The 25,815-nt window shown below is 43.5% G+C and overlaps 2 protein-coding genes across 4 annotated transcripts in view; both read right to left on the bottom strand.

The window, feature by feature from the left end:
• The window catches only part of KYAT3 (kynurenine aminotransferase 3), a 46,932-nt gene extending 44,122 nt beyond the window's left edge, over window positions 1-2,810 (bottom strand). Inside the window, exon 1 of one of the 2 annotated variants that reach the window (XM_084756105.1) lies at window positions 2,658-2,810. The gene's annotated coding sequence lies outside the window, so the exon portion shown is untranslated. The remainder of the gene's footprint in view (window positions 1-2,657) is intronic. The other variant, XM_084756106.1, reaches the window with a different exon arrangement.
• Window positions 2,811-8,125: 5,315 nt separating this feature from the next.
• LOC311582800 (guanylate-binding protein 1-like) lies at window positions 8,126-22,873 on the bottom strand. Of its 2 annotated transcripts, none has more exons than XM_084756088.1 (11): window positions 22,747-22,873; window positions 18,222-18,431; window positions 17,043-17,170; window positions 16,214-16,323; window positions 15,766-15,962; window positions 14,776-15,018; window positions 13,735-14,015; window positions 12,957-13,169; window positions 12,148-12,250; window positions 11,748-11,941; window positions 8,126-9,950 (listed from the first exon to the last, which is right to left on the bottom strand). In XM_084756088.1, exons 2-11 carry the CDS (start codon window positions 18,409-18,411, stop codon window positions 9,834-9,836), a joined length of 1,776 nt encoding a protein of 591 aa, XP_084612214.1. In that variant the 5' UTR covers window positions 18,412-18,431; window positions 22,747-22,873; the 3' UTR covers window positions 8,126-9,833. The 2 variants fall into 2 exon arrangements, with proteins under 2 accessions (XP_084612214.1, XP_084612213.1); XM_084756087.1 differs by lacking the exon at window positions 22,747-22,873 and adding an exon at window positions 20,811-20,962.
• Between the last annotated feature and the right edge of the window lie 2,942 nt (window positions 22,874-25,815).

The raw sequence follows: 25,815 nt of genomic DNA, 5'->3' as shown, positions 1-25,815 counted from the left end.
AGCTTTCCTGTTTGTTTATTTTTGAGACAAGGTCTCGTGTAGCCTAGGTGGTAGCTGAGATGACTGAACTCCTGATCCTCTGGCCTTAACTGCCCAAATGGGATTACAGGCCTATGTCATGACCCCTGGATGGCTTTTGCTTTTTACATAAACACAATTAACACTGTTTATTGATATTCACTAATAAACTAAATAAACTGATACATTCGGATGCCATGAAACTGGAATAAAAGCTGTGCGTGGTGGTGCATGCCTTTAATGCCAGCACTTGGGAGGCAGAGGCAGGTGGATTGCTATGAGTTAAAAAAAAAAAAGAAACTAGAAGAAAAAAATGTAAGCTTTTGGGTCTTCTCTAAGTGCAAAGGTGCTCATAGAAAACCAGAAAAGTGCGAATCAGGGTGACCCAGCCAATGTAAATAGGATATATAACACCTATAATCAGATCATATGATCAACAGAAAAATCAAACTGTCATTTTACCATCTCTAGAGTGGACTGATTCAGAAGGAGACTGTGGGCAACCTCTAGACTCAAGGTTGGTGAATTATTGAAGGAAAAATGCAAATCTCAAAGGTTGGAAAAGCATTCAAAACTCCGTTTTAAAATGGTGAAAGTTTGGTGCTCTGAACTTAACCGTTCAAACTAGCAAGTTACAAACCTGTCCCACATGAGGGATACATACATCAAAGAATAGTTAGAGTGTTAGTAACTTGAAATAGTCCAGAGTCTTCAGGTTAGCTGCAGCTCAAGATCATCAGAGACAACCCCTCAAAGGGCTAGTGCTAGTGAGGAGGTCCTTGCTTGTTTTCACCACATGCCACACTGTTAGTGTGCTTCTAGAATGTTTATAAAGTCCACTAATCGCAACAGATGGAGGTGAACAAGGACAAAGAGGCGGTCAAAGCCCTTTGAAGACAGGAAGCACGATAAGAAAAACCAAAGTGTATCAGCATTGGCGGTAAGAGGAACCACTGAAAAAACGGCTGTAATGTTGTGCGCAAGTGGGATCCGTATAATAATAAATTTCTCACAAGAGAAGCTGTATGGGCCGCCTGCAGCAGGTGTAGAGACCAAACCAACACCATTTTGTGTTCAGGGCCTGAGCACCTGCCCCCCACCCTCCCCTAGTTTCCAGGGAGAGCCACAAACATACAGTTAGCAACGATTCCTAGGAGCTTGCATCCAGGGCCAACCAATCAGAGTTACAGGTCAGTGACCAGAACAAACGAAAAATTATCCCCTGCTCTGGCCCTGTTGCCCTCACTTAGCCTTGGCCCCCCAGCCAATCAGCTTAAAGGACAATTTTCCTGTACCCGTCTGACCTATCATGAAACAGCAAGGCTTGGAAATAGCCCCACTCTGCAGTTTTTTCCTAAACAAAACAAAAACAAAAACAAACAAACAAGCAAACAAAACCCTGTTCTCCTAGCACAAGGGTCTGCCATCTTCCCTCCTCAAAAGGGGGCTGGTGATCCAGGCTCTGAGCTTGACTAATAAACGAGACCCTGTGTAATTTGCATCTTCCTGATTTCTGGTGGTCTTTGGGGGTTTCACAACTTGGGCATTACACAGGAATTGGGACAAGCACACAGGCAAAATTTAATAGATTTGTCCGGGTGTGGTGGCGCATGCCTTTAATCCCAGAACTCGGAAGGCAGAGGCAGGCGGATCGCTGTGAGTTCGAGGTCAGTCTGGTTTACAAAGTGAGTCTAGGACAGCCAAGGCTACACAGAGCAACCCTGTCTCAAAAGACACACACACACACACACACACACACACACACACACACACACACACACACACACACACACACACGCCCCCCAAAAAACAAGATTTACAGGCTGCGGTTGTGCGGTAGCTTCCCCTGTGTCACCTACCCACGTTGTGGTGAGGTGGCCACCGGTGTAACGTGGAACGGCGGGTGTGCCAAACGGTGGCTGGAGGCTTGGATCTGCAGCAATGCTTGGCCTTCACGCACCACTGGTAAGATTGCTTTGTTTTTTGTTTGTTTGTTTGTTTTTGTTTTTGTTTTTTTGTTTTCGAGACAGAGTTTCTCTGTTTAGCCCTGGCTCTCCTGGATTCACTCTGTAGATCCAGCTGGCTTCCAACTCACATCGATCCACCTTGCCTTTGCCTCCCGAGTGCTGGGATATAAAAGGCGTGCCTTACACCACCACGCCTGCTGCTTCTTTAGTTTTCCTTTTCAACCTTGAACTTTCGCTTACCCGGGCTGGGGAGGTAACTCAATTATTAGGGTGCGCCTGCCTCTCTGGATAAAGCTCTGGGTTCCAACCAGTAGCGGTGATGGGTAGTGCATATCTGTAATCCTAGCAGTGGGACGTGGGGACAGGAGGATTAACAAATTCAAGATCGTCCTCTGCTATATACCTACTTAGAGAACAAGAGACTGCTTCGAAAAACAAACAGACGCGTTCTAAGTACCTCAGATTACACAATCAAGAGCAAAAGCGACAGGAGAGGACTAGGCTTTAGTATCTCGGAGCCCTTCTTTTTCCAAAGAAAACCCGGTCAACCCAAGGTCCGACCGAGAGTAAGGGCGCTTCTCCAGCCCGCCCCACCTTCCTTTGGCTCCGAGCTCCGCAGACTCAGCACGCCGCAGGCCGTGTCACCACAGACCAAGTTCCGCGCCCGCTCACCTCCTTCTCCCGGTTTGAAGGCGCTCCTGGTTTCAGTCCGGAGGTCCCGAGGTGGTGAGAGGGGCGCGTCCGGGGCAAAAGGTACTTTTCTGATGCAAGGTGCAACAGGGAATTCAGTGGTGGGTGAGGGGGCGTGGTGGAGGCGGTGCTTGCCTCTGGCCGGTGATTGGCTCCAGCATCAGGGTTAAGGCTACGGATCGCCTGAGGTTTCCCCAATCCCGGAGTGCATGGTGATGAGCGAAGCACCTAAGGCGTGGCCTTGGTTGCAAATCCAGGCTGAAATGGGTGTGTGGGATTGGAGCTCGACCGATTTGTCAGGGTGGGTAAATCTCGGCTGCTTGGACTCTGAGCGGCTTCCGGTGAGAGACTTTGGAAGATGTTCTAGAGGCCGGCGTGTGCAATGTGTAAAACGACTTGCAGGTGTCTATTTGTCCCTTTTGGAGTAAAAGGGGACGGAATCTTCCCTTCGGAACTGAGGCGAGACGAAAGCCGGAAGACTAGGGTAGCAACGGGGCCTGGGGGAAAAGGAAGAGCCCCGAGGCACTGCTTTTGCGGGGAGGGTGGGGGTGGTGAAAAGCGAGTTTCTGTGAAGAGCCCAGCTTGGGGTTCAGTTTTCTTCCTCTTGGTTTTGAAGAAGTTGAGGTGGTGGAGGGCACGAGGCTGGCCGGGCGCTGTAAGCATGCCTGGAGTGAAGAGCAGAAACACGCTTTGGTTGGCTGCCCCGTCCTTGGCAAAAGGAGCCGTTTCTGTGTTTTGACATGATCATTAAATGAGGTCCTTGTAAGCGAGGGCACAAGGAGGTCACCCAACTGACCGACGACCTCCCCATGGGGTAGGAAGAAGATTTTTTATCATAGATGAGAGGGGGGGGGGGGGCTTTGGGAAAGTTCAGAGCAATCATGACTATCTCTCCAGGCAGAGAGGAGAGGGGCAAACTGGCAAGGACTGTCTCTTTCGGAGCAGAGGGAAGAGCAGGAACAGGAAAAACCTCGTGAGTTATAAAAGAAAACTGGTAGCTGCAGGTGTGTGTGTGTGTGTGTGTGTGTGTGTGTGTGTGTGTGTGTGTGTGTGTGTGTGTGTTCATTCCTGTGAATTGGAACCGCCTGGAAGGTTAGGCTAGAAGGAGAGGGACTTTGCACCATGGATCTCAATAGGCAAGCGGCTCTCCCTGTCACACAGGTTTCACAGGTCCACAGGGATGATGACAGTGAATGTTTGTCTCCCTGCCAGCAGTGCTGTAGCCCAGCTTGACCTGAGCCAAGACTTCATTTTGAACCAAGTCAGTGGGTTTGTCCATTTTGGGGGTTCTTGGAGTTCTCCCCTTTGGACCTAAAGCTCATGACGATCTCAGGACAGCTTATCTGCAGTTGGTGTTCTGTTGATATTGCTGTGGTTGGCCTGGGAAATACCGTCATGCCATCGTTTTGCTGAGGGTTTTTAAGGCTAAGTGGCTGCTTGATTGCTTTCCTTTCTCTTTCTGTCTTTCACGTACACCCATTACAATAAACTGCTAGCTTGTTATTTCAAAGCAGGCGGTATGTGTTCCTAGTTTCTACTATAACTAGACTGGCCACATGCTGAAATGCTACCTTTCTCGTTTCTTCGATTTGAGATTTCCTTACTAGTTTGAATGTAATATTGGTGGCTGCAGCCCTCTTGAAGCACTGTATAGAATCTATATGTTGAAGGTCTTTGAGATAGAATCTCGCCATGCAACCCCTTGACTGTTTTCATTATTTAGCCCAAGTTGCTCCCAAACTCTGAGGAAACCCTTCTGCGCCTGCCTTCAGAGTGCCAAGGGATACAAGCATTCAAATGCTTGTTCAGCTTGCAGGTTGAAAGCACTGCTTTCTAGCTAGACAGTAGTGGTGATTTTGGCATAGTTTAAATGTTTCTAAAGCCTTAACAGAAATTGTGCATTTAACCCCAGAAAAGTTGCTAAGTTTACTCTGTATCTTTCTGTCTCCATCCACATATATTTTCTCTGGGTTGAAAGCAATTTAATTGTTAGCATTTGCTACTTAAACTAATCAATCATCTTCACACTGTTTTTTTTCCCCCAAAAGGGAAAATGAGCTTTGACTCTACAAATCATTATGATAGAAAAAATGATTGAAAGTGTGGGTTATATATGTAAACTATAATAATCAAAACTGTCCTTGGAAAAAGTTCAACATAGCCTTGCAAACATGGATTCACTACTACACAGCTTCCAAAGAAGCATCAGAAAATGTAAACTCAGGCAAGCATCTGCTTGCTGGTGGGAACTGCTGTTCAATGATGAGGTGTCCAGTTTCGTTCTCTTTGTGACTTTGCCTTCGGAACTCTTGGCCCACATCCATAAAGGCACGTGTAAACTTTGCCGGGATGCTCTCTAACAGGCTGTAGGTTCTCAGGCCTGGAGACTGTCCATAAAGTCTTCCTTCTTGCTCCCCCTGTCTGTCATGCTGTGCCAAGACCTTCTGGCATTACTATTGTCTCAAAGTCACTGTTTCAGGCTACTTGCACCCTTGCACCCTTGTGCCCTGAGGCAGTGTGAGTACCTAAGCCAATTCAGGTTCCCTGAGTTCTTAAAGAATGAATGATGATCAAACACTTTGTGTAAAGTAAAGCAGAAATAAGGCCATACTCCTGAAATGTTCCTGTGATGTTTAGTAATCCAGCCGTAAACACTGAGGGGGAAGCATCAGAACATGCAGTTTAGATGACATAGAACTCACGTTTAAAGCTTTGCACGAAGCATTCTGTGTGGCAGGAACTCTTTAAGCTCTGATGGTGCTGTGCTGAACTACAGGGATCCTGTGTTAGGGGAAAACGCACAATGTTAACACTCACAGGTAGTAATGAAAGTGATAGCCACTAGATGGCGCACGTTGCTGTCTGAATTTCATGGATGTTATTGGTGCTTTGAATCCGGTAATGCTGTTCAGTTTGGATGGATTCGGTAGGATTTCACTCTTGTCATGCCTTGCCTCCTATTTTGGATTCTTTTCTTCGTGCTCCTTTTTCTCTACTGCTTGTCTGGCCAGAGAATATGTTTTTAAGACTTACTGAGGAGATTTGATCACACACTGTACTAGCGCAGCTCCTTTCTAGATCAGAAAGAGCCTCCTCGCTCTTTCTAAGGCATTTCGGTTTGTGTGTGTGTGTGTGTGTGAATGTTCGTTTATTATCTTTCTTCATGATAAGACAGTTTCCTACTTCCCAATTCTTTTAAAAATAATTACTTAATTCTCTGTGTAAGAGACTTTTGTCTGCACATATCTATGTGCACCATGTACATGCTTGGTGCCCATGGAGGTCTGAAGAAGTCGTCAGAGCCCCTGGAACTGGTGTTAGGGATGGTTGTAAGTCATCACATGGGTTCTGGGACCCAAACCCAGGTCCCCTGGAAGATCAGCCAGTGTGCTTAACTCCTGAGCCATCTGTCTACCCCTACTTCCCAATTATTGTAGGTGTTGAACAAAGAGTGTTGAATAAATAGTCCCTGTAGTTTAGGCAGTTGTGGTTGTCACGTGATCTTACCTACGTTCCCAGGGAGACTGTTTTGTGTCGCTGACCGTCTCAGTCAGGTTTAGGTCCTTGGGGTCAGGAGTTCTTGAAGTCACAAATAGACCAACTCAGAGGAAGTCTGAGTCTGAGTCTGAGTGTATTTAGGAGACAAGCAAGCCAGGTTTATATACATATTTTAAAACGGGGGTTTGCACTCGTGGTTACATTATTTTTTATACAATTTAAAAATACAGGATGAATTTGTAATTATGTTGTCATCAATATTGAACAGTCATTTATAAGTCATTAGATTGGTATCGGTGAATGTGTTTTTTTTTTAATCAAAGATCAATTTTTAAAAAAATTATGTCAAACATCTATGAGTCAAGACAGTTTTTTTGTTTGTTTGTTTTACCTCATCTGTCACTATCTGAAGTTTTACTCAAATTTTTATTTGTAAGTCATAATATGAACTATGATTAATTTTTAGCCATGTTTTTATTAACAAGTGGAAGGGAACTTAGTGGTAAACTTGACTGAATGACCCTTGGCTGTAGTTTTAAGTAAAGGGTCGCATAGCAACACAATTACGTCTGAAAAGTTTTTTCACAAGGAAAATAAAAACAAAGACGGAAAGAGAACATTTAGAAAAACAGTCAGGGGGTTCCCAAAACAATGAGTGCTGTAATCAGTTACCGCTGGCAGAAACATCAGACCCTATGAGTAGGGGTCATCGCCTTGCTTCTGTGGCAACGTTGGTCACACAGACTCCACCGGAGGGGTCGCGACAGTTTTGGACCTAAGCTGGGAACATCTCTGAAATAAAATGTGGGAGAATGTGTGTGCTATTTCTTTTAGGTTCTCATCTCCGCTGTGCTTTCCTTTATTATGGGATGGCAGGAAAGTGTTTGGCATTGTGATTTTTTGGGCCACAATTCTTTCCTTTCTTTTGCGATAAAAGGCTGATACAAGTTGCTAGACCTATTTTGGTGTCCACTGAGACCTAGCTCATGTGGGACACACACACCTTTGCTACTGCAGCACCACCATCCCAGCAAGGACTACCTATAGAAGGAGGGCCTGACTCACCTTCACGGAGACTGGGTGCTGGGTAAGAATTATGTGCTAGTCCGTTATTCTGAGAATCGAGGATCATGAGTTATCCTGCCCATTTCTGCTTTCAGAGTGGTTTTTAGCATTGAGATTTCATGTGTTGCTGGGTTTGCAGGTAGCTATTTCACTTTTTCTCTAGTTTTTGTAAATGTTGATTCCTAGTTGCTCATTATTTGTATATAATAATGATTGGAGTTTGTTTTTTTTTGTTGTTGTTGACTAAGTTAGGGGTGTGTGTGTGTGTGTGTGTGTGTGTGTGTGTGTGTGTGTGTGTATAAAATGTGTGCTGTCTGTGTTTCCAGTGAGCATGTTCATGCTATATAACAAGTATCTGTCTCAAAACAACAACAACAATACCACAACAAACATCAACCACACCCCAACCCCGAACAAATAAAACAAAAGAGAAGGATACTTGTACCACTATGGGGATTGTTTTATTATTTATGGGTGCCATGTCAGGACTTTTATGTAGTTATTTGTAGAAACCAGCATTTTGTTTTGTCTTCTTTAGCTTTCAGTGTAGTGGATTACAGGTTTTTGCTCCAGCCTTTATTCTTAGGATAAGTCCTGCCTAATGTAAGTAAATTGTTTTGGTAAAGTCCTGGATTTTGTTGGTTGATATTTTTTTCTAGAGTTTTGCATCTAAGGTCATGAAGGGTGTTGATCTGTGGGTTTCTCTGATTTGTACTATTTTTTTGATTGACTTTATCATTAAGGCAATCTTGTTCTCATAGAATAAATTAGAAAATGCTTCCTTTTGTATTTTCTGAAAGAAACTGTAGAATTTATATGATTTCCTCTTTACATGCACAGTAAGAGTAAGTCTTCTGGATATGGAGAATATATATATATATATATATATATATATATATATATATATATATATATATATATATACATATATCTTGAGCAGTTATAATTCAGGTGACCTCTTTTACCCTAGAAGAGTGTGAGTTAGTAAACCGATTACCAACTCAACAAGATCGGGACTCACCCAGGGCACACACCTCCAGGCATGCGTGTGAGGGCATTTCTACATTAGGTTAATGGGGTGCAGAGAACTATCCTATCTGTGGACAGACAATATCATGAGTTGGAGTTTCAGGCCGAATACACAGAAGTTGATTTGGCCCCCACCACTGATCTATTTCTGTCTCCTCCATGTGGGTGCAGAGTGACCGGTGTCCTCACACCCCTGCCACCATATCCCACCATGACGCACAGCCCCCTCAGACTGTGAGTCAAAATAATCCCATCCTTCCTTCAGTTGCCTTGGCCAGGGATTTTGTTGCAGCAACCAGGGAAGTAACAAATACAGTGAGTTTTACTTTTATGCTTTCTTCACAAACTAGTTGATTTATCTGACCTGTTAATGTTATGTACATAGAGTTGTCAGAATGCTTATTTTAGAAATGTTCTCTGTTGATCGCATACTGGTTATGTTTTCATGGCATATATTCATATATATGGTGTGGTGCCATAGGAGGACATTTTCATATAGGTATATCATGTATGTTTATCATGCCTACATTTTCCCTACTCTTCTCTTTATGCCTCCTCCCTAGACAGTTTCACTTTGACTTTCATGTAATATACGCGGACACAATTTTATCTATCTATACACAGACTTGGAGCTACATATTATAGAAAACATGTTTTTCTTTCTGAGACTAATTTAACTTGCTTAACTAAGAATTGCTCAAAATGGAAAGTATGGGAAAAGAACCTTCATTCTGCTTAGGGAAAATCAACAGGATTTCAACTCTAACTGCTAATGATCGGAAACGAGTAGTTTAAGTTTATACTTTCATATCTACAGACTATCCTTCATAATGTAATATCCATCTTTAAAGTATCATACATTGTGCTTGATTGTCATCATGTTAGAATGCAATCCGGTGACAACCGTTAAAGTTTGGAAATGTCCTGTTACAGTTTCAATCTACATGACCTGGACTAATTCCTTCTTCATTGTTTGCCCTTCTTCTTCATCTCATGGATCTGTGATCCAGCTCTTTGTCATGCTAATGGCTTCTTCAATCTTCCTGAGGATATTATATATTAGGGTCCTAGATCTCCATGCAAGAGGCGTTATTTATGATGAAGTGTGTTGATAGGGTTATTCATTACCAGTCTTCATAAATCACTGCCACTCAGCAAAGGTTGAGCACCTTTGATATGATGGACAACTTTACTTTGTCTCCAGTAAGGGATGAGGCTGCTATCTCTGTCCTTCAGACCCATCACACCCTGGACACCTTGATTCCTTTATGTGGCAAGATTTAAGAGTGAGCTTAGTGTCCCCTTGTCTCCTGGAGATCATCTGGAAAAGTGGCTTTCTTCAGAGCAGTCTGTTGATCCCTCTCCCACAGCAGAAAGCCAATGGCATTCTTTGCCTACAATCTTATAGGAAGATAAACATGATTTCCATTATCTCAGTGCACATCTTTGCAGATTTTTAGTTTTCTGATACAGGACCCATTTATTATCAACTGAAGTGACAGTTGTTCCCAATTCTATATCCTGCTCAGCTCTGCTTTAGTGGCAGGACGGTGGATGTTGCTCTTCTTAGAACTTTAGCTTATACCATTTGCGCTTTGGTTTCCTGTTCTGGAGACAAATCATTTCATCTTGAATTTTTTTTAACTCCTTCTGGTATCCCTCTGTTATTAGCTGGGCCTGTTCCTAAAATGTGACAAGTAGAGAGCATGAATCTTTGCACTGAGTTGATTCCGATGTTCTGTGTAGTTTTGGTAATAATTTATTTTTATTATTTAATTTCTTAATATTTTCTCTATTTGCATTTACCCTGTTTTTATTCATATGTAAACTATGATATGCAGAGAAGGGTTTCCTTTTCTTCCCCCTTTTGACATTTTTAACCCCCCTTCCAAAGTATGCTTTTTCTTGGGCAGCAGTGCTCACTTCTTTTGGGGGTTCTTTTTAGTTAAACAGTTTCATTAGCTGGGCTGTGGTGGCACACATCTCTAGTCTCAGCACTCATGGAAGCAGAGGCAGACAGATATCTGTGAGTTTGAGGCCAGCCTGGTCTACAGAGTGAGTTTCAGGACAGCCAAGGCTACACAGAGAAAGCCTGTCTTGAATAAAGAAAAAGAAAGAAAAGAAACATTTCCATCGGTGGACCTAGGTTCTTATCATTGATTACCCCCTCTTTAGTTATCCATAGCCACTGTAGGTAATCTTAGTCATGTGTTTGGCTTCAAATTTTAGCATTGTAGACTTTACTACATCCCTACTCACGTCTTATGTACATATGCACCTGGGTCCTGAAAATCTGACCAAGGCTCTGTATCTTGGTCTAAGAAATTTAGTCTAGGGTCTGAGGGATGGCTCTGCATTAACACGCCTGTTGCACAAGCATGAGGACATGTAAATGTAGGTGCAGACCCTGGTTAATGTATTCCAGGCTGGGGAGGTAGATATAGCAGATCCCTGAATCTCACTGGCCAGCCAGGCTAGCCCCATCAATGAGAGAACCTGTCTCAAAAACTATGGTGGAGAGTGATGGAGGAATAATTGAAGATCTCTGGCTTTCACATGCATGTTCACACATGAAGAAACAGTAATATGGGGCTAGAGAGATGGCTCAGAGGTTAAGAGTGCTATCTGCTCTTTCAGAGATCATGAGTTCAATTCCCAGCAACTGATTGGTGTCTCACAACCATCTGTACCTTGATCTGATGCCCGCTTCTGGCCTGAAGGTATACATGCAGATAGAGCACTCAGAGAAAATAAATCTTTAAGAAGTAAAAAGAAACACTAGTATACACCATCATGTATGGAAGAGAGGGGGAGGGGGCAGGAGGAGGAGGGGGCGGAAGAAGAGGAGGAGGAGGAGGAGGAGGAGAAGGAGAAGAAGAAGAAAAAGAAGAAGAAGAAGAAGAAGAAGAAGAAGAAGAAGAAGAAGAAGAAGAAGAAGAAGAAGAAGAAGAAGAAATAATTTAGTGTAAGAGTCTGCAACTTGGTAGCCAGGGTGACAGATGATATCAAGAAAATCAGAGTCCCAGACTGAAGACAAAGAATTTCTACATCCTGTTCATGGCTAAGCACAAATTGGGAGCACAGAAAGGAAAATAGGAAAAAGAAAGGACAGATTACCACATGGTTGTTGGTGTGAGCAGTTCCTCTATTCAGAAACAGTCTGAGGAATAAACTTATAGCAGATGGGGCAGAACAACTGCCATTGTGGATCCCACAATGGGAAGGAGCTGAGATACTTTTACAGTTGTAAATAGTGTGTACAGTCTAGAGTTCAATGTTGACATCAGCTCAGTTGTCTCACAATCACCTAATACTCCAGCTCTAGAAGATCCAGCTCCCTCTTCCGGTCTCTATAGATGGTGCATGCACACATGCAAACACACACACACACACACACACACACACACACACACACACACACACACACACCTACTTTTTTTTTTAATGTCGAGAACATAGAAGGTGGTGCAATTGAAATACCTGAAGTTTGAGCTTAAAGATCCTCTCTTGCTCCTTCAACTCCTGGGCCTGTTCTTGCTTCGTCTTCTCAGTCAACTGTTGCACATGCTCCTGGTAACTCTTCTCTCTCTCCTTTGCCAACTGATTATTCTTCTCCTGCATCTCCGCCAGTTGTTTTGAGGCAGCCTCTGCAGCTTCAGCTTTCACACGCTCCACTGCAAAAGGAAGCGAGGAGGAAGGTGAACATGTTATTACTCTCTTCTTCCTCACATCTGCACTGTGACTGCTGACTTCATAGTGTCCATGTCTGACATCAGCCAGCAAGACGCAGCTTTGTTCTTTCAGCTCTGGTTTATTTTCATAGGATACAAGTTATTAATCGTTTCACGGGTCATAGTCCTTTAACTTGTGCCTCACTCACCTGCAATCTCCTTTTCCTTTTCTGTCAGAGTCTGGTCTGTCTGTAGAATTGCATCAGCCACATCCCCCTTGGACTGTAAAAATGTCTTGAGAGCTTCTTCAGCCTATGAGTGGAGAGGACGCGAGGTTAGCAGCAGGCATGGCTGCAAGCCTTTGTGCCTGCCTCCCTATTGATCTTTCCTCTAATGACATCTCCTGGTGCTAAGAGTCTCAGTCACAGATGCAAGCACAGGATCCAGGCTGGACCCTACTGAGGAATGTCTTTTATTGGAGGCCTGTGCTGGAAAACAAAGACTCTCTTTTTAAATTGAGGGATCCAACTTTGGGGTTAATGGTGCAGACAGAGATCACAGGTGCAATGAGTTTGCTGAAGGCTTAATCCCTCATGGACAGCAGAGAGATCAGAGGAAATGAGAAAGGGAAGGAAGTGTGGGGCTGGGAAAGAGGGATGGACAGAAAGACACGGAATGATATCACATGCAGTTTTCTTTGAAAGCTAGTTTAAGCCCAAATGCCTGAATTGTAAGTATTGTTTATGGGGTTGTCATTGAGTCATTTGCAACAAAGACGCTAGCTGAAACACAGGGTGGCAGTCATACCAGTGGCTAACATGGTAAGTTTGAACTCAGTTGTTGAGTGCACTGTCTCTGGTGAGTAAGCAGGACGTATCCAGTATGATAACCTTCACGTATGTGATATATAAGGGGTATGCCTGGAGTGCAGACAGGCAGACCCTGCCTCTGTGGTGCCTGGGGTCACACTGCAGTCTGAAGGTAAGCAACTTCCCAGAACACACATAAGAGTTATTACCTGCACCCCCTTTCTGGGTTCCTCATAGTACTTTTTCTTCAACTTCTCTCTCTTCTGGATAAAAAGACTGTAACCCCCAGGTTTAGAATAAACCCCTTGCTTCACATCTTCTTCCAGTGCACTGAAAATTTCCTGAAGCAGAGCTGAGCAGCGGTCTGAGGATGCCTGTACATTCTTCTTACAGAATTCTTCCCGCTTTGTTTCCAATTTGGTCTTTAGTGAAAAATGAAGAAAAAAAAAAAAAAAGAACCCTGAGTTTAGAATTGCTGGGAACGTTTCTCAAAACAAAAACAAACATAAATCCCCAGACAAACAATGGAAAACTTATACGCCCTGACTTTAGCTATATCCCTTCCTCCGATGCCATCTTTTTACTGACGCCATCCTTGCTCCTTGGCAGTGAAGTTCACAGCAAAGATGTACATCTTTAGAAGTAATCTGGTTTTCAGACTGGGCCACAGGAGACACATGGAATTAACATGGATCATATTGAATCAGTCAGCTGACACTGGGTATGCCCTATGATCAGAAGAACCAATTACATCTCTGTACTTAATTCAGCAAAGGGGAATATTACTAACTTATTCGTGAAGGGAGAGATATTTTTAAAAAGCCTTGAACTTATGATAATCCACCTTTTCTGATTATTGTGATTAGTAATAAGCAGCTGTCACTATTTTAAAATCCAATTAACAGTTGCCTCCTTCAAACACCCATCTCAGTATTTCCTTAAAGCCTTCAAAAATCTAAACCCAGGTAAACGTGAAAGTAAAATTACCCCTAATTCTGATTGGAACACTTGATCAACATCTTTGAAGGAATTGTCCATGAAGATCTTGATGGCTTCTCTCTCACAGGTCCTGTGCAGGTCCAGCAACTCCTGGAGGGTCTCTGTGGGCAGCTGCACCCTCTGGCTCATCTGCTGGTCATAGTAGGCGATGGCCTTTTTCACGGCAGCCGAGTTCTCTATCTGGGACAAAGCCAGGACAGCATTCTCCATGCAGGGCAGACCCCCACTGCTGATGGTGTTCACATAGGTTGTCACCAAACTCTTCAGTCCTACAATGGGGAAACAGGTGGCAGTATTTGCTGCAGATGGATGGATGCATGTCTACTCTGTGTAATTCTGTCATTCTGTCAGTCGTTGATGCCTGAAAGCATCAGTGTCCTGAGCATCATGTGGAAGATTGACATCCCAGTCTCTACCTCATGTTGCTAGAATTAGACTCACCTCTTGGCAACATTCTCACATGAGGCATCTGCAACCCCAAAGGCTAAGAGTGTTGGATGTAGATGCCATGGACCTGAGCCTATGGAATGTTTATGTCCATTTTAATGCAAGCACCATGAGAACAGGCTCCATAAGTCTCTCAGGCTTGTCACCAACAAGCATTTCATGCCCATTCAGATAAAACATGCTCCCCTAGTCAGAAATTCTCCACCAGGCTGATTAGAATAAGTAGCATTGCCCAAGGGAACTTACTGTGTGTGCTACTGTGACAATGACCAGCCCCATGTAGATTTCATTGAACTTACACTTAAAGGTCAAAAATCGTATTTGTTTAGTGGCTATCTTATTGGTGAACTCATGTCCCTTGTGCTCTGGTAAGTTAAAAGGCTTTTTTTTCCCCCATTTGCCCCCTTTTTTTCTTTTCCCATCAAGAAAATCTGATAAACAAAACCTCTTATAAATGTTGGCACCATGTACAGCTCAGCACCACAGTGGTGACAGCTGAACGGTTCTTCAAAGCTGAGGAGGTCATTGCTGTCTCCTGTGCTGTGGCCTAAGCAGTGAGCAGAGGGGCAGGAAGGGACTCACGTGGTCCATTGACCTTGAGGCCTCCTGAAAGAGTTTTAACCTCGGAGCAGCTGAACACATAGGAACAGAACTGCGCCACTTGTTCCACAAAGCTGGGATCCAGGTCTTGATCCTGCAGCGATTCTAGCTGGTTGAGCTGCTTCCCGTGAGCTGGCCGCTCAAAGACAAAGCATTTCTTCTTTGGGAAGAACCTCCGGATGCAGAGCCGAGGCAGATTGAACTGTTTTTCTTTTTGACTGGTGCCTAGATGGAACGAAGAACAGAGCTTTCAGCCAGCCTTTGGAAGATGACTATATATTCTTTAATTTGGTCATGTGAGCTTTTGGAATGCTGGCATGCTGGAAACTGAAGCAGGAGGATTAAAGTTGAGGCCAGCCTGGGTCTCTAGTAAGACCATGAAAACACAAAACAAGAAGAATAGAGTATAGGGCAGGAAGCAGGGGTGTGTGTGTGTGTGTGTGTGTGTGTGTGTGTGTGTGTGTGTGTGTGTGTGCTGTCTGCATTAAGCATTTCCAGTCTTGGAAAAGCCTAAATGCTCTCAGGAATGTTAAGCTTCTCAGGAATGGGAGCGTCAATTCCACTTAGTGTAGCTGGACTGTGTGCATAGACAACATGTAAAGCTGTGTGTACAGCGTCATTTGATTGCCACAGACTTCTGACAGTCCATCAGCCACTCTATTCCCACAGCTGGACAAGGATACTTGTAACACTTCGTTCTCCTTCCTCCCCCAACCCAAATATATATTCATTGTATACAATATTCTGCATTCTGGCCTAAAAACAAGTCCAAAGCATGAAGGATGAATTAAATGAAAATGAAAAGGTGGAAGACAGAAAAATTTGTCCTTAAGACAAAAGAGAAGATGCCTAACTCAGTCTGATAAACCGTGTACTAAGCATCACTTAATATTAGTATTTAGCTAGGAGCAACAGGAACTCCAGGTAAAAGATAACTGCAGATAGAAAACCTGAATTCTCAGTGTCTCTCACCTTGAAGGAGCCTCAGGGAATTCTGTAGGTACTCATCTGCCGAGATAGGTTCCCCGTTTACTTTCAGCTCCAGAGAGAAGTCTCTCAGAGTCCACACAAAGTCCGGGAAGAAGCTCACAAACTCAGCTGAATTCTCCAGGTCATCATGGTCAGGGGACGATCTGGTTCGGATTCTGTCTGTCAGCTCTGTCACATAGCTGAGCAGCTAATTAAGGAATGCGTGTGCAACAGCCGGGCACCCACCTAAGCCCCAGGGTCCCTACGCCACAGGCCACAGTGGTACCTCTTCATCTCGAACCCTAGCTCAAACCTTTTCCCCTTTTCCTAACCTCAGTGTGAACACTGTAGCTGCATACACTTGAGTTACATTTGTTTTATGTTGTGTTAAGGAAGATCCAGAGTCATGGAGCTGCGTCCTGCAGGTAGGTCTGACCCTCAGAAAGGATACTGCAGCTGGTCCAGCGCCTGCTGGTTGATGGCCCCCATGCTGTTGTACACAAAGGTGCTGCTTAGAAGTATAGCCAGGGCAAAGATCCAGCAGTCATTCTCAGGGTCACCCTGGAAGTCAGAACACATGTGTGTCAGGAATATGTTTTGTTCTTATGTCACTTTCCATGTCAGTAGTGGCAAAATAGACTCAATGAGAGGGGATTTTTAGCCTTAAAAAAAAAACCCAACAATTTATTGTGATTTATGCAAGCTACAAAAGAAACAAAAATCCTCCAGATGCTGTTCACAACACTTGCAGGGTGAGTGTTCTTTGGTTTCTGGATTCATTTGTGATGATTCTCACTAGTGCTGCTTAGCTATTGTTAGCGTTTCAGCTCTGCAGAATAACACTCTGCTGTCCTTTGGCACAGTCTTGTGACTAGTTACCTCCTCCTTGTTGGCTAATGTGACCGCATGTTACATGAATAAACACGAAAAGGATGCTACGATGGAGTTCGGACTCTTATTGAAGGACTAGGTCCACTGAGAAGAGTTGGTGGGTAAAAAGTGCTTACTGCCCAGCCTTACAGCATGAGTTCGATTCCCAGAACTCACACAGTGGAGAAGAGAAATGACTTCACACATTGTCCTCTAATCTCTTCATGTGCACTGTAGCACACACATGTACCATGGCACATGCAACACACACATGCTTACACATGTGAGCACACATGCACAAGCTCATACACACACACACACAAATATAAAATAAAAGGTTTCAGAATGACAGAGGACAGAATAAGTATTCAGAGATGAGGGCTGAATTGCCAAGTGAGCCCCATTCTTACTTTCTCAACATCTCCCAGACCCTCAGTGTCGAGCAGAACCAGGGTGTGGCCTGACTTCTGGGGGTGAGGTACACACCACATCCAGATTCCCTTGGTGTGAGACTGCACAGTGGAGCCCAGAGAGAAGCCTGCGAAGCAGAGAGGAAAGGAGGAATGAGACACTTATTACCAGGGCTCCCAGAAAGTGATAACAGGAGCGTAAGTGAACTGGGAAGTTGGCTCAGTTGTTACATGTGCTTGCTGCTCTTGCAGAGGACCAGAGTTCAGCTCTCAGCATCTACACACATAGCAGTTCGCTATGTCCATAGCAGTCCATAGCTCCAGTTTCAGGGAATCTTATGTCTCCTTCTGGCATCTTTCTTTAGTGCCATACACAGACCCAGATACTTAAAAATAATGATAAAGATCAATCATTTTAAAATAACTTATTTAATTTTATTTTATGTGCATTTCTGTGAGGGCATTAGATCCCTTGGAACTGGAGTTACAGACAGTTGTGAGTGCCATGTGGGTGCTGGGAATTGAACCCAGGTCCTTTGGAAGAGCAGATGGTACTTTAACCAGTGAGCCATCTCTCCAGCCCCTAAAGATAAATCTTATAATTTATGATCATATATGATCATATACATATGATCATATATAATATATATTATATATGTACTGCAGATAGAATTTTTAAGCATTAAAGACACATTTTCCATGTTATTGACTTTTTATTTGTTATAGATCTGTTATCCCTTCAGCTTTTCCAAACTGTACCTTACTCCATCACAACTGAAACAGGAACAAGATAGTTGCCCAAAAGACATGTTTTTAATGCCTTAAAGCAAATTAACATTTAGATTAAATTATCCTTATTACTTCCTTTCTTCATCTAGGAAAGGAACAATTTGTGGTTTCAAAAGGAGATGCATGTAGTGACGCAGGCATGTAATCAGCACTCAGAAGGCTGAGGCAAGAGGATCGTGATGAGGTCAGGCTGCAATGAGCTAAGGACCTGCTTGAGTTGTATCATAGCCTTGTCTCAAAAATGGAAGCGGACAGACAGAGCAACAGTAACAACAACAGCGATCCCAACTTCCCACTGTGACCGGAAGATTAACTTGTGCACACTCTCCTGTGAGCAGAGGATGTGAGACCTCACAGGGGACCCAGCACAGCTCTGTTGGTGGCACTCACCTGTTTTCTTCCCAGCCAGCTTGTTCATCAAGTAGGATTTGCCTGTGCGGTAGAGGCCCACGATCGCCACGACCACCACTGGGTCCTGGATGGCAGACAGGATGCTCAGGGCTTCCTGGTTGGCTATCAGCTGTCCTTTCACATTCTCAATGAGGCACACAGGGCCAGGCATGTAGATATCTGAGGCCATTGTGCAAGCTTGTTTCCTGTCTATATATAAAGAGATAAGATTAACTCGAATTAAAAAAAAAAGATTAACTCGAATTTTATTCTTTCACTCAGAATTAACTTTCACTCAGAAGGTAGCGTTGTGAAACTCTGAAAAAAAAAAAAACCTCAGCAATGTTGTATACATGGAGACATAGCTGAGAGAGAACCTGCAAAATTTTAGAATGTTATAAATGCTATTAAAGAATTTTATTTATAATGTCAATGACAACATTTTAATGTTCTCACAACACAAATATTCTAGTTAATTTTGTATAGAAAATTGTCCTTATTTTAGACTTTGCACCAGACATAAAATTGAAAATAAAATCAGATTTAGAGAAATTATCTTACATTGCAACTTATTTAATAAATCAAATATTCCTTTTTCATTAGTTTATAATTACAATGACTAAGCCGAGCATGGTGACACATGCCTTTAATCCCAGCACTCCAAAGGCAGAGGCAGGTGGATCTCTGTGAGTTTAAGGCCAGCCTGTTCTACAAAGAGAGTCCGGGACATCCAGGGCTATAGAGAGAAACCCTGTCTCGAAAAACAAAATCAAAACGAAACAATTACAATGATTCAAGGCCCTCAGGAGTTAACAATTTATTGTTTGATGTGTGTCCTTACAATAATTTCTAGAGATTAAAATATATTCCTTGTGTCTATCTGGCAGTTATATGCATTTCGTGGCCATGATTTCTAGAGATTATGAAATGTATTCCTTCTATCTGCCTGACCAGTTATCCTCAAGTCCTGACCATGAGCCTCTATCCACAAAATTAATCACATTGCCATCCCAGCAAGAGGACCAATACAATCTGTGTTTTGCAAAATTTATAAAACTATATCACAGCAACTCTTCCAAGGACACAGTTGCACACGAGCAGTGCCCTGAAATTTAGGCTGCTAATCAGCAAAGGAGCCTAAACCCAGAGAAGGTCTGAGTGGCGCAGTGCAGATCCTGGATGTTGCACACCACAAGTGGGATGCTAATAGCAAAAAAAAAAAAAAAAAAAAAAAAAAAAAAAAAAAAAAAAAAAAATCAGGGAGCTGGACACGACTCCTAGAAAGGGGTTCAAAGAACTGATTTCCTGCCATTCTCCTTCAGGGTCTCTGCTTTGTTTTCCCTTTGGTGGAGAAGACAAAGGAGAGGTGCAGAGGAGGAGGAGGAGCAGGAGGAGGAGGAGGAGGAGGAGCACTAGGGTCCGAGGGGAGCCGCTGACCAGGCAGATGGAAGTTATTAGTTGAGAGTGTGATGTGTGAGAATGATGCCTGCACTAGGATTCTGGTTCCCAGAAGGCAGGAATAATAAATAGCCTGAGGGCCTGGAGTTGGGGGACAAGGTAAGCAGACGCTGTGTTTAGTCTTCTCTGCAGGGGGATCTTCTGGATCAAGCCCACTACTACAAGGTAGGGATCAAATCCTGCAGGGGGAGGGTTAAGAAGTAAGTGGGCATGAGGGATGAGCATGAGGGAGGAAATTCAAGCCAGCAGCCAACTTTAGACGTGTGCTGTCCTGTCCTGCCCTGTCCTTCGTTTTTCACTCTGGGATTCAGCTGTGACCTGAGGTTCCCTGGAAACAGACACAACTGTGTCAGTGATCCTACAAGCCCGAGTGATTAGAATTTGTGTGTGAGTGTGGAGAGCTGGAGTGCTACAAAGTCTGGAGCTAAGTTTTCCTAGGTTATCTTTAGCTGCGTTCATGGCCACTCATTCGCCAACAATGTATTTTAAAAGTACCCTGATTTATGACTCTGTTCTGTTGCTATAGAAACTTCTGGAAACTTGCCAAGTTGGGAAGTAGTGTGTGAGGTTAGCTGACTTTGTGATCCTGGGTCATATACAGCTCTACAACAGACCTTCTCCCTTATGCCCTGTGTGTGTGTGTGTGGCTTTTTTTTTTTTTTACATCAACCCAGCATTTCCTCTCTTTGTCCTTCACTGAGGAGGTGGCTGTTCACCCTGCCTCTCCTTCTATTCCCCCATATGAAAGTCAGCCCCAGGCAGTACAATTGAATCAGCTCCCTCACTGACTGTGGTCCTTTAACTGTGTCCCTGTCAGCAGAGACAGTGTGGACAGAGAAAGACAGTCCAAATGTATGTCCTTCCTGCCTGGTTTTGGCCACACTGCTTCTGGTCTCTAACTAAAAATGAGTTTAGTGGTTGCTCTTATAGACCAGCCTTCCTGATAATACCACTCACGGATTCATCTGCTGCTGTGCTCCAGCGCATGCTCAGGAGCAGACTTTTCTGGCCACAGTAGTTCTAAAGAAAATGAATTCACCTTCAAAAATGTCTTTTCATCCTGGTCCCATGTTTAGAGAAAGAACTCCCCAGACCTAGCAGGAACCCCAGGAAAACAAGTGCCCTTCTTACCTGCTCTCGCTGCTCTCTGTGTGTGGACAGGCTCTGACACTTGTTTTATTTCCTCTTTCAACCCTGGGAAACTTTCTGGATTTCCCCAAGTGAGCAAAAGCTATAAAGCACTGTAACTTTCACAGTGTGTTGAAGGACTAGGAAACTGAAACCATTTGATCACGGAAATGAACTAACAATGGTGTAAAAACTTTATGAGCTGTGTTTCCAGAAGGGTTTGTCAGGACTTCCCATCCAGGACTTTCAATTTTGGTTCAAAGAACTCTTGAAGCCATTTGTTGTTTAAGCCATACCACAAGAGGGAGCCCAACCCTGGCACTGCATGGAGAGCCAGGAACCAGAGGCTGTATGGACCAGAGACCCAGAATAGAACCAAACACAAGCAACTAAAACAAACAACAAACAAACAAAAACAAAACCCCATGTGATATAGAATGTATCTTAAAGTATAATTTCTGAAAATTACAGACTGACAGTGAAATTACATATTTTTCTAGAGGTGCAGAAAGTGAGGGGAGCAGCATGCCTTCCAACCTCCTAGGATCCACCGCTGGGTTCTTAGGCTCTGTGCGGTGAGATGGTGGGGCCCTTTTTCATACACATGTCCCAGTCTCAATGCTGATGTCTGCTCATGATTGCATATCTCAAATGTCATAGCAACCATTGCCCCATGGATTCACAGGAATAAAGGCAGAGGTAGACCCTATCAGTCATCAAATTATAGCATCTGTGTGAGCTTCATTGAGGAGGCACTCTTGACTCCCAAGCTGTGTCTTGAACCACCTCACGATGCCTCCTGTGCATCTACTGAGTAACTCTAGAAACAGTGAACGACCTCGCTGACAGGTTGATTTCTAATAGCTTCTTTTTTTTTTTTTTTACTTTTTAAAATTAATTTATTCTTGTTACATCTCAATGGTTATTCCATCCCTTGTATCCTCCCATTCTTCCCTCCCTCCCATTTCCCCCTTATTCCCTTCCCCTATGGCTGTTCCTGAGGGGGACCTCCTCCCCCTGTATATGCTCATAGGGTGTCAAGTCTCTTCTTGGTAACCCAGAAGATGCTCCAGCACACAACAAGAAACTTTGTTCAACCATGTTTATAGCGGCCTTATTCATAATAGCCAGAACATGGAAACAGCCTAAGTGTCCCTCAGTAGAAGAATGGATAAAGAAACTGTGGTACATTTACACTATGGAATGCTACTCAGCTATTAAACACAAGGAATTCCTGAAATTTGTGGACAAATGGATTAAGCTAGAAATGATCATAATGAGTGAGTTAACCCAGAAGCAGAAAGGCTCAAATGGTGTATACTCACTTGTATCTAATAGCTTCTTAGTTGCATGCAGAAGTCAGCCCTTCCTGACTAAAACCATGAGTGGCTGTCTTAGATGTAGTGGGAGTTTGACGCCCAAGGTCAAGCACTAGGAGGTTGGCCTCAGTGTGGTGATATTGAAAGGTGGGGAGCTTCAAGAGGTGCAGCCATATGGGAGGATGGTAAGCTTTGAAGGACAGATCAAAACTTTCCTTGGGGCTGTTTTGAGGCTCCTGTGGTGGGAAGTTGGATTCCTCTCTCCCTGTCTCACCATGTGTTCTCTGTCTCTCTGTCTCTCTGTCTCTTTGTCTTTCTGTTTTTCTGTCTCTCTGTCTGTCTGTCTGTCTGTCTGTCTGTCTGTCTGTCTCTCTCTCTCTCTCTCTCTCTCTCTCTCTCTCTCTCTCTGTCACTTTGACCTCCCTTATAGGACGCTATGTGCCATGTTGTAATGTGACCAACATACTTTCAGTAGACACTAAACCACCCACACTTGGATTTCTGGCTTCCAGTGGGAGCAGTTGAAAGACTCTTCTTTATGTACAAAATATCCAGCCTCAGACACTTTTCCTTTTTTAAAATAACAACACCAAACAGACAGAGGGCAAGCATAGTCCTACCTTAATGCCTGAAGCTAGTTCCAGTGATGGTTCGGAAATGTTAGCGGCTTTGTCTCTACGCTCTTTCTTCCTTTCTTAGTTGCTCCTTCAGAAGAGTGAACCTACTAAAGGCCCCTGGGTGTGACAAGGTCACGGCTGAATCAACCACCAGCTTAACTCTTCTGTGAACACAGTCCCCATTGGCCCCGTGAACTGGACAGCACACACTGGACTCCTCCCTCGTACCACAGTAATGTCTGTCCTTTGCCCTTCATTTTCCAGTTCCTGCTATTCATTGGCTCCCACAGCAGTGTTCAGATGCAGACTATTTCCTGATTATCATAGCATCATAAACATGTCCAGCCTTCATGCTGAACCCTCAATTTTTTTTCTTCTTCTATGTTAAAGGTCAGACTTGTGTGCAGGCTACCTTCTCGTATTATGTGTCAGTCTTTTTAATCCTCATGATCCCAGGAAGGCCTCTTTATCACAGATCTGACCTGTATTCATTACATCCATCAGCTCTTAGAAGCAAGCAAGTGAGAGTTGTATGAAAAAACTTCAAGTCTCTAAAGAAAGAAATTGAAGAAGATGTCATTGACTTCTTGAAGGGCTTTCACTTCGCTCCCAGTATGGGATCAGATAACATGGACTCCACATTGAACAGAGACCTTCCTTCAGGCAATGTGTGTGACAGCTATGACCAAACCACAGGATAACAGATAAACAGAATCTTCAAAAACTACAGAGCCCCAGGGAGAAGCTATCAGAATTGAAATGGACGCACAGCAGAAATGGTGGACCCTAAAACCAGGGTCACATGAATTTGACGCCAGGTGGAACATCTGGACAGAAAGACAGAGGGAACATAGGAGGGGAAAGAGCCACTCCCCCCCGAAAGAAGCCTCCCACCAACCCAGAATTCAGGCTTCAAGCCAGAATTGCAGCCCAGTTATTCTGTGCTGTAAAGGCTGATGGTGTTCTGTATGCAGATGTTTCATGTGGCCCAGGCTTAAGGCCTGGTTGACACTGAAGATTCTTCACCTCCCTATTCAACCTGTGTGCTGGATATTCACTTTCTTACTTGTAATCCTGTGAGGGCCCTAAGGAACCATACTCTAAGGGCAGTTCCTTAAAAAACCCAACAAGTCGGGACTTAGAGGTTAAGAACAGTGGCTGTTCTTCCAGTAGGTCCTGAGTTCAATTCCCAGCAACCGCATGGGATGGCTCACAACCATCTGTAATGAGATCTGGTGGACTCTTTTTGCCTGAAGACACTACATGCACGAAGCACACTGTATACATAAGATAAATACATCTTAAAAAAAACAGAGCCCAGCAAAGTCTATATGTGAGTTTTGTTAGTTATATGGCAGGTATACTAAATCTTTATAGGTTTTTTAGATTTTTCTTCAATATGTGTTACTGTCTGCATTTTGTAAAAAAGTGGTGTTACATGCATTTTTTCAAGATTTTATTTTATTTGTTCAGGTGTATCTGCCTGTCTACCAGTTGTAAGCAGGTGCGCGAAGAAGAAATAAGAGAGTTTCAAATCCCCTGGAGCTGGGATTGCAAAGAGTTGTGAGTTGCTCTGCATAGTTGCTGAGATGCAAACTCTGATCTTTCTAGGAATAGAGAGCATCCCTCCAGCCTCTAGATGTGTTAAGACTTCCTCAGGTTACAATGTCCAGACAGCTGCTCCAGCTGGGATTTGTGCAAAGAGGAAAGTGGCCAGTGTTAACAGAAGTTCACGTTGGTGATTCTTGTGTGATTCTGTTTCACCCATAGGACTGGAAAATTTCTGTGCCTGTATGTCTGTATTTGACATCTACACATGCCTCCAGTACAAGAAAGCCGCAGGCTTTCCTCTACCTTTTTTTTTTTTCAGAGAGGTACTCTGGTGTCAACTCAGATCTGGATCTGTTGTCACTATGGGCACAAGACAGAAAGTGAGAGCAGACAGCTTCTTGGAAACAGCCTGGATGTCAAGAAAAAACCAGATGTATTTTTTTGAATGTGTTGGAGTCCAGTTTGTGTAGTTTGTTTTATATCAGGCTCCTGGAAAATTTCCAAGTCCCAGGTTTGTGACTAGTAGGTGTGGAATGCTTTTATGTTAAGCTGCAGTTTACAAAATGAGCTCTGAGCAAGCTCCACTGCACAGCAAGAGGGACCACAGAGTTCCCTGTAGAACAGAGGCTCCTTCAAGGTACAAAACCAATGAACACAATGCACATGGGTGTGACTCAGCACAAGTGCTGGGTGTCTGCACTCTGTGAGGAGTAAAGCGGATCAGGAAGACTCAGTAGACCCAGTCATGGTGCTAATGTGAATTACTGCAGTGAGCAAAATGGACAATTCAGAGAGTGACAGAGTAATGGAAAGCAAAAAACAATAGACACTAAACAACAGCCCAAGAGTGCCAAGAGGAGCATAGGAACCTTATCAATGAGGAATTTATTTTAATGGTAGTTGTGTGAAATGAAGTCAGATTTTAAGAGCATGATCTTATTCATAGTTGTTTCCTGACATGTGTTTTCAAATACAAGGACACCCATGTGTGTAAAAGAAACCTTTAATAACGCTAAAACCACACATTGATTCCCCACACATCAATAGTGGGAGCCTTGAACATCCCCCTCCTACCAAAGGATAGGTCAATGAAGCAAAAGGTAAACCGGGAAATAATGACCCTAGCAAATATCATAAACCAAATGGACCTAATAGATATTGACAGACATTTTCACCCAAACACAAAAGAATACACCTTCTTCTCAGCACCTTATGGAACCTTCTCCAAAAATGAGCATATAGTACATCACAAAGCAAGCCTAACAGATACAAGAAAATTGAAATAATAGCTTGTATTTTATCAGATCACCATGGACTAAAGCTGGACCTCAACAACAATAGATATATCAAAAAGCCTACACACACATGGAAACTGAACAGCTCTCTACTCAATGATAACTGTGCCAGAGAAGAAATGAAGAAAGATAGAGAGTTCCTAAAATTCAATGAAAATGAAGGTACACTACATATCCAAATTTATGGGACACAATGAAAGCAGTGCTAAGAGGAAAGTTCATAGCA

Source organism: Acomys minous (genome assembly GCF_964271855.1).
Source record: "Acomys minous genome assembly, chromosome: 14".
Taxonomy (NCBI): domain Eukaryota; kingdom Metazoa; phylum Chordata; class Mammalia; order Rodentia; family Muridae; genus Acomys; species Acomys minous.
Note: the sequence above shows the minus strand (reverse complement) of the source record. Positions and strands in the feature narration are given on the sequence as shown.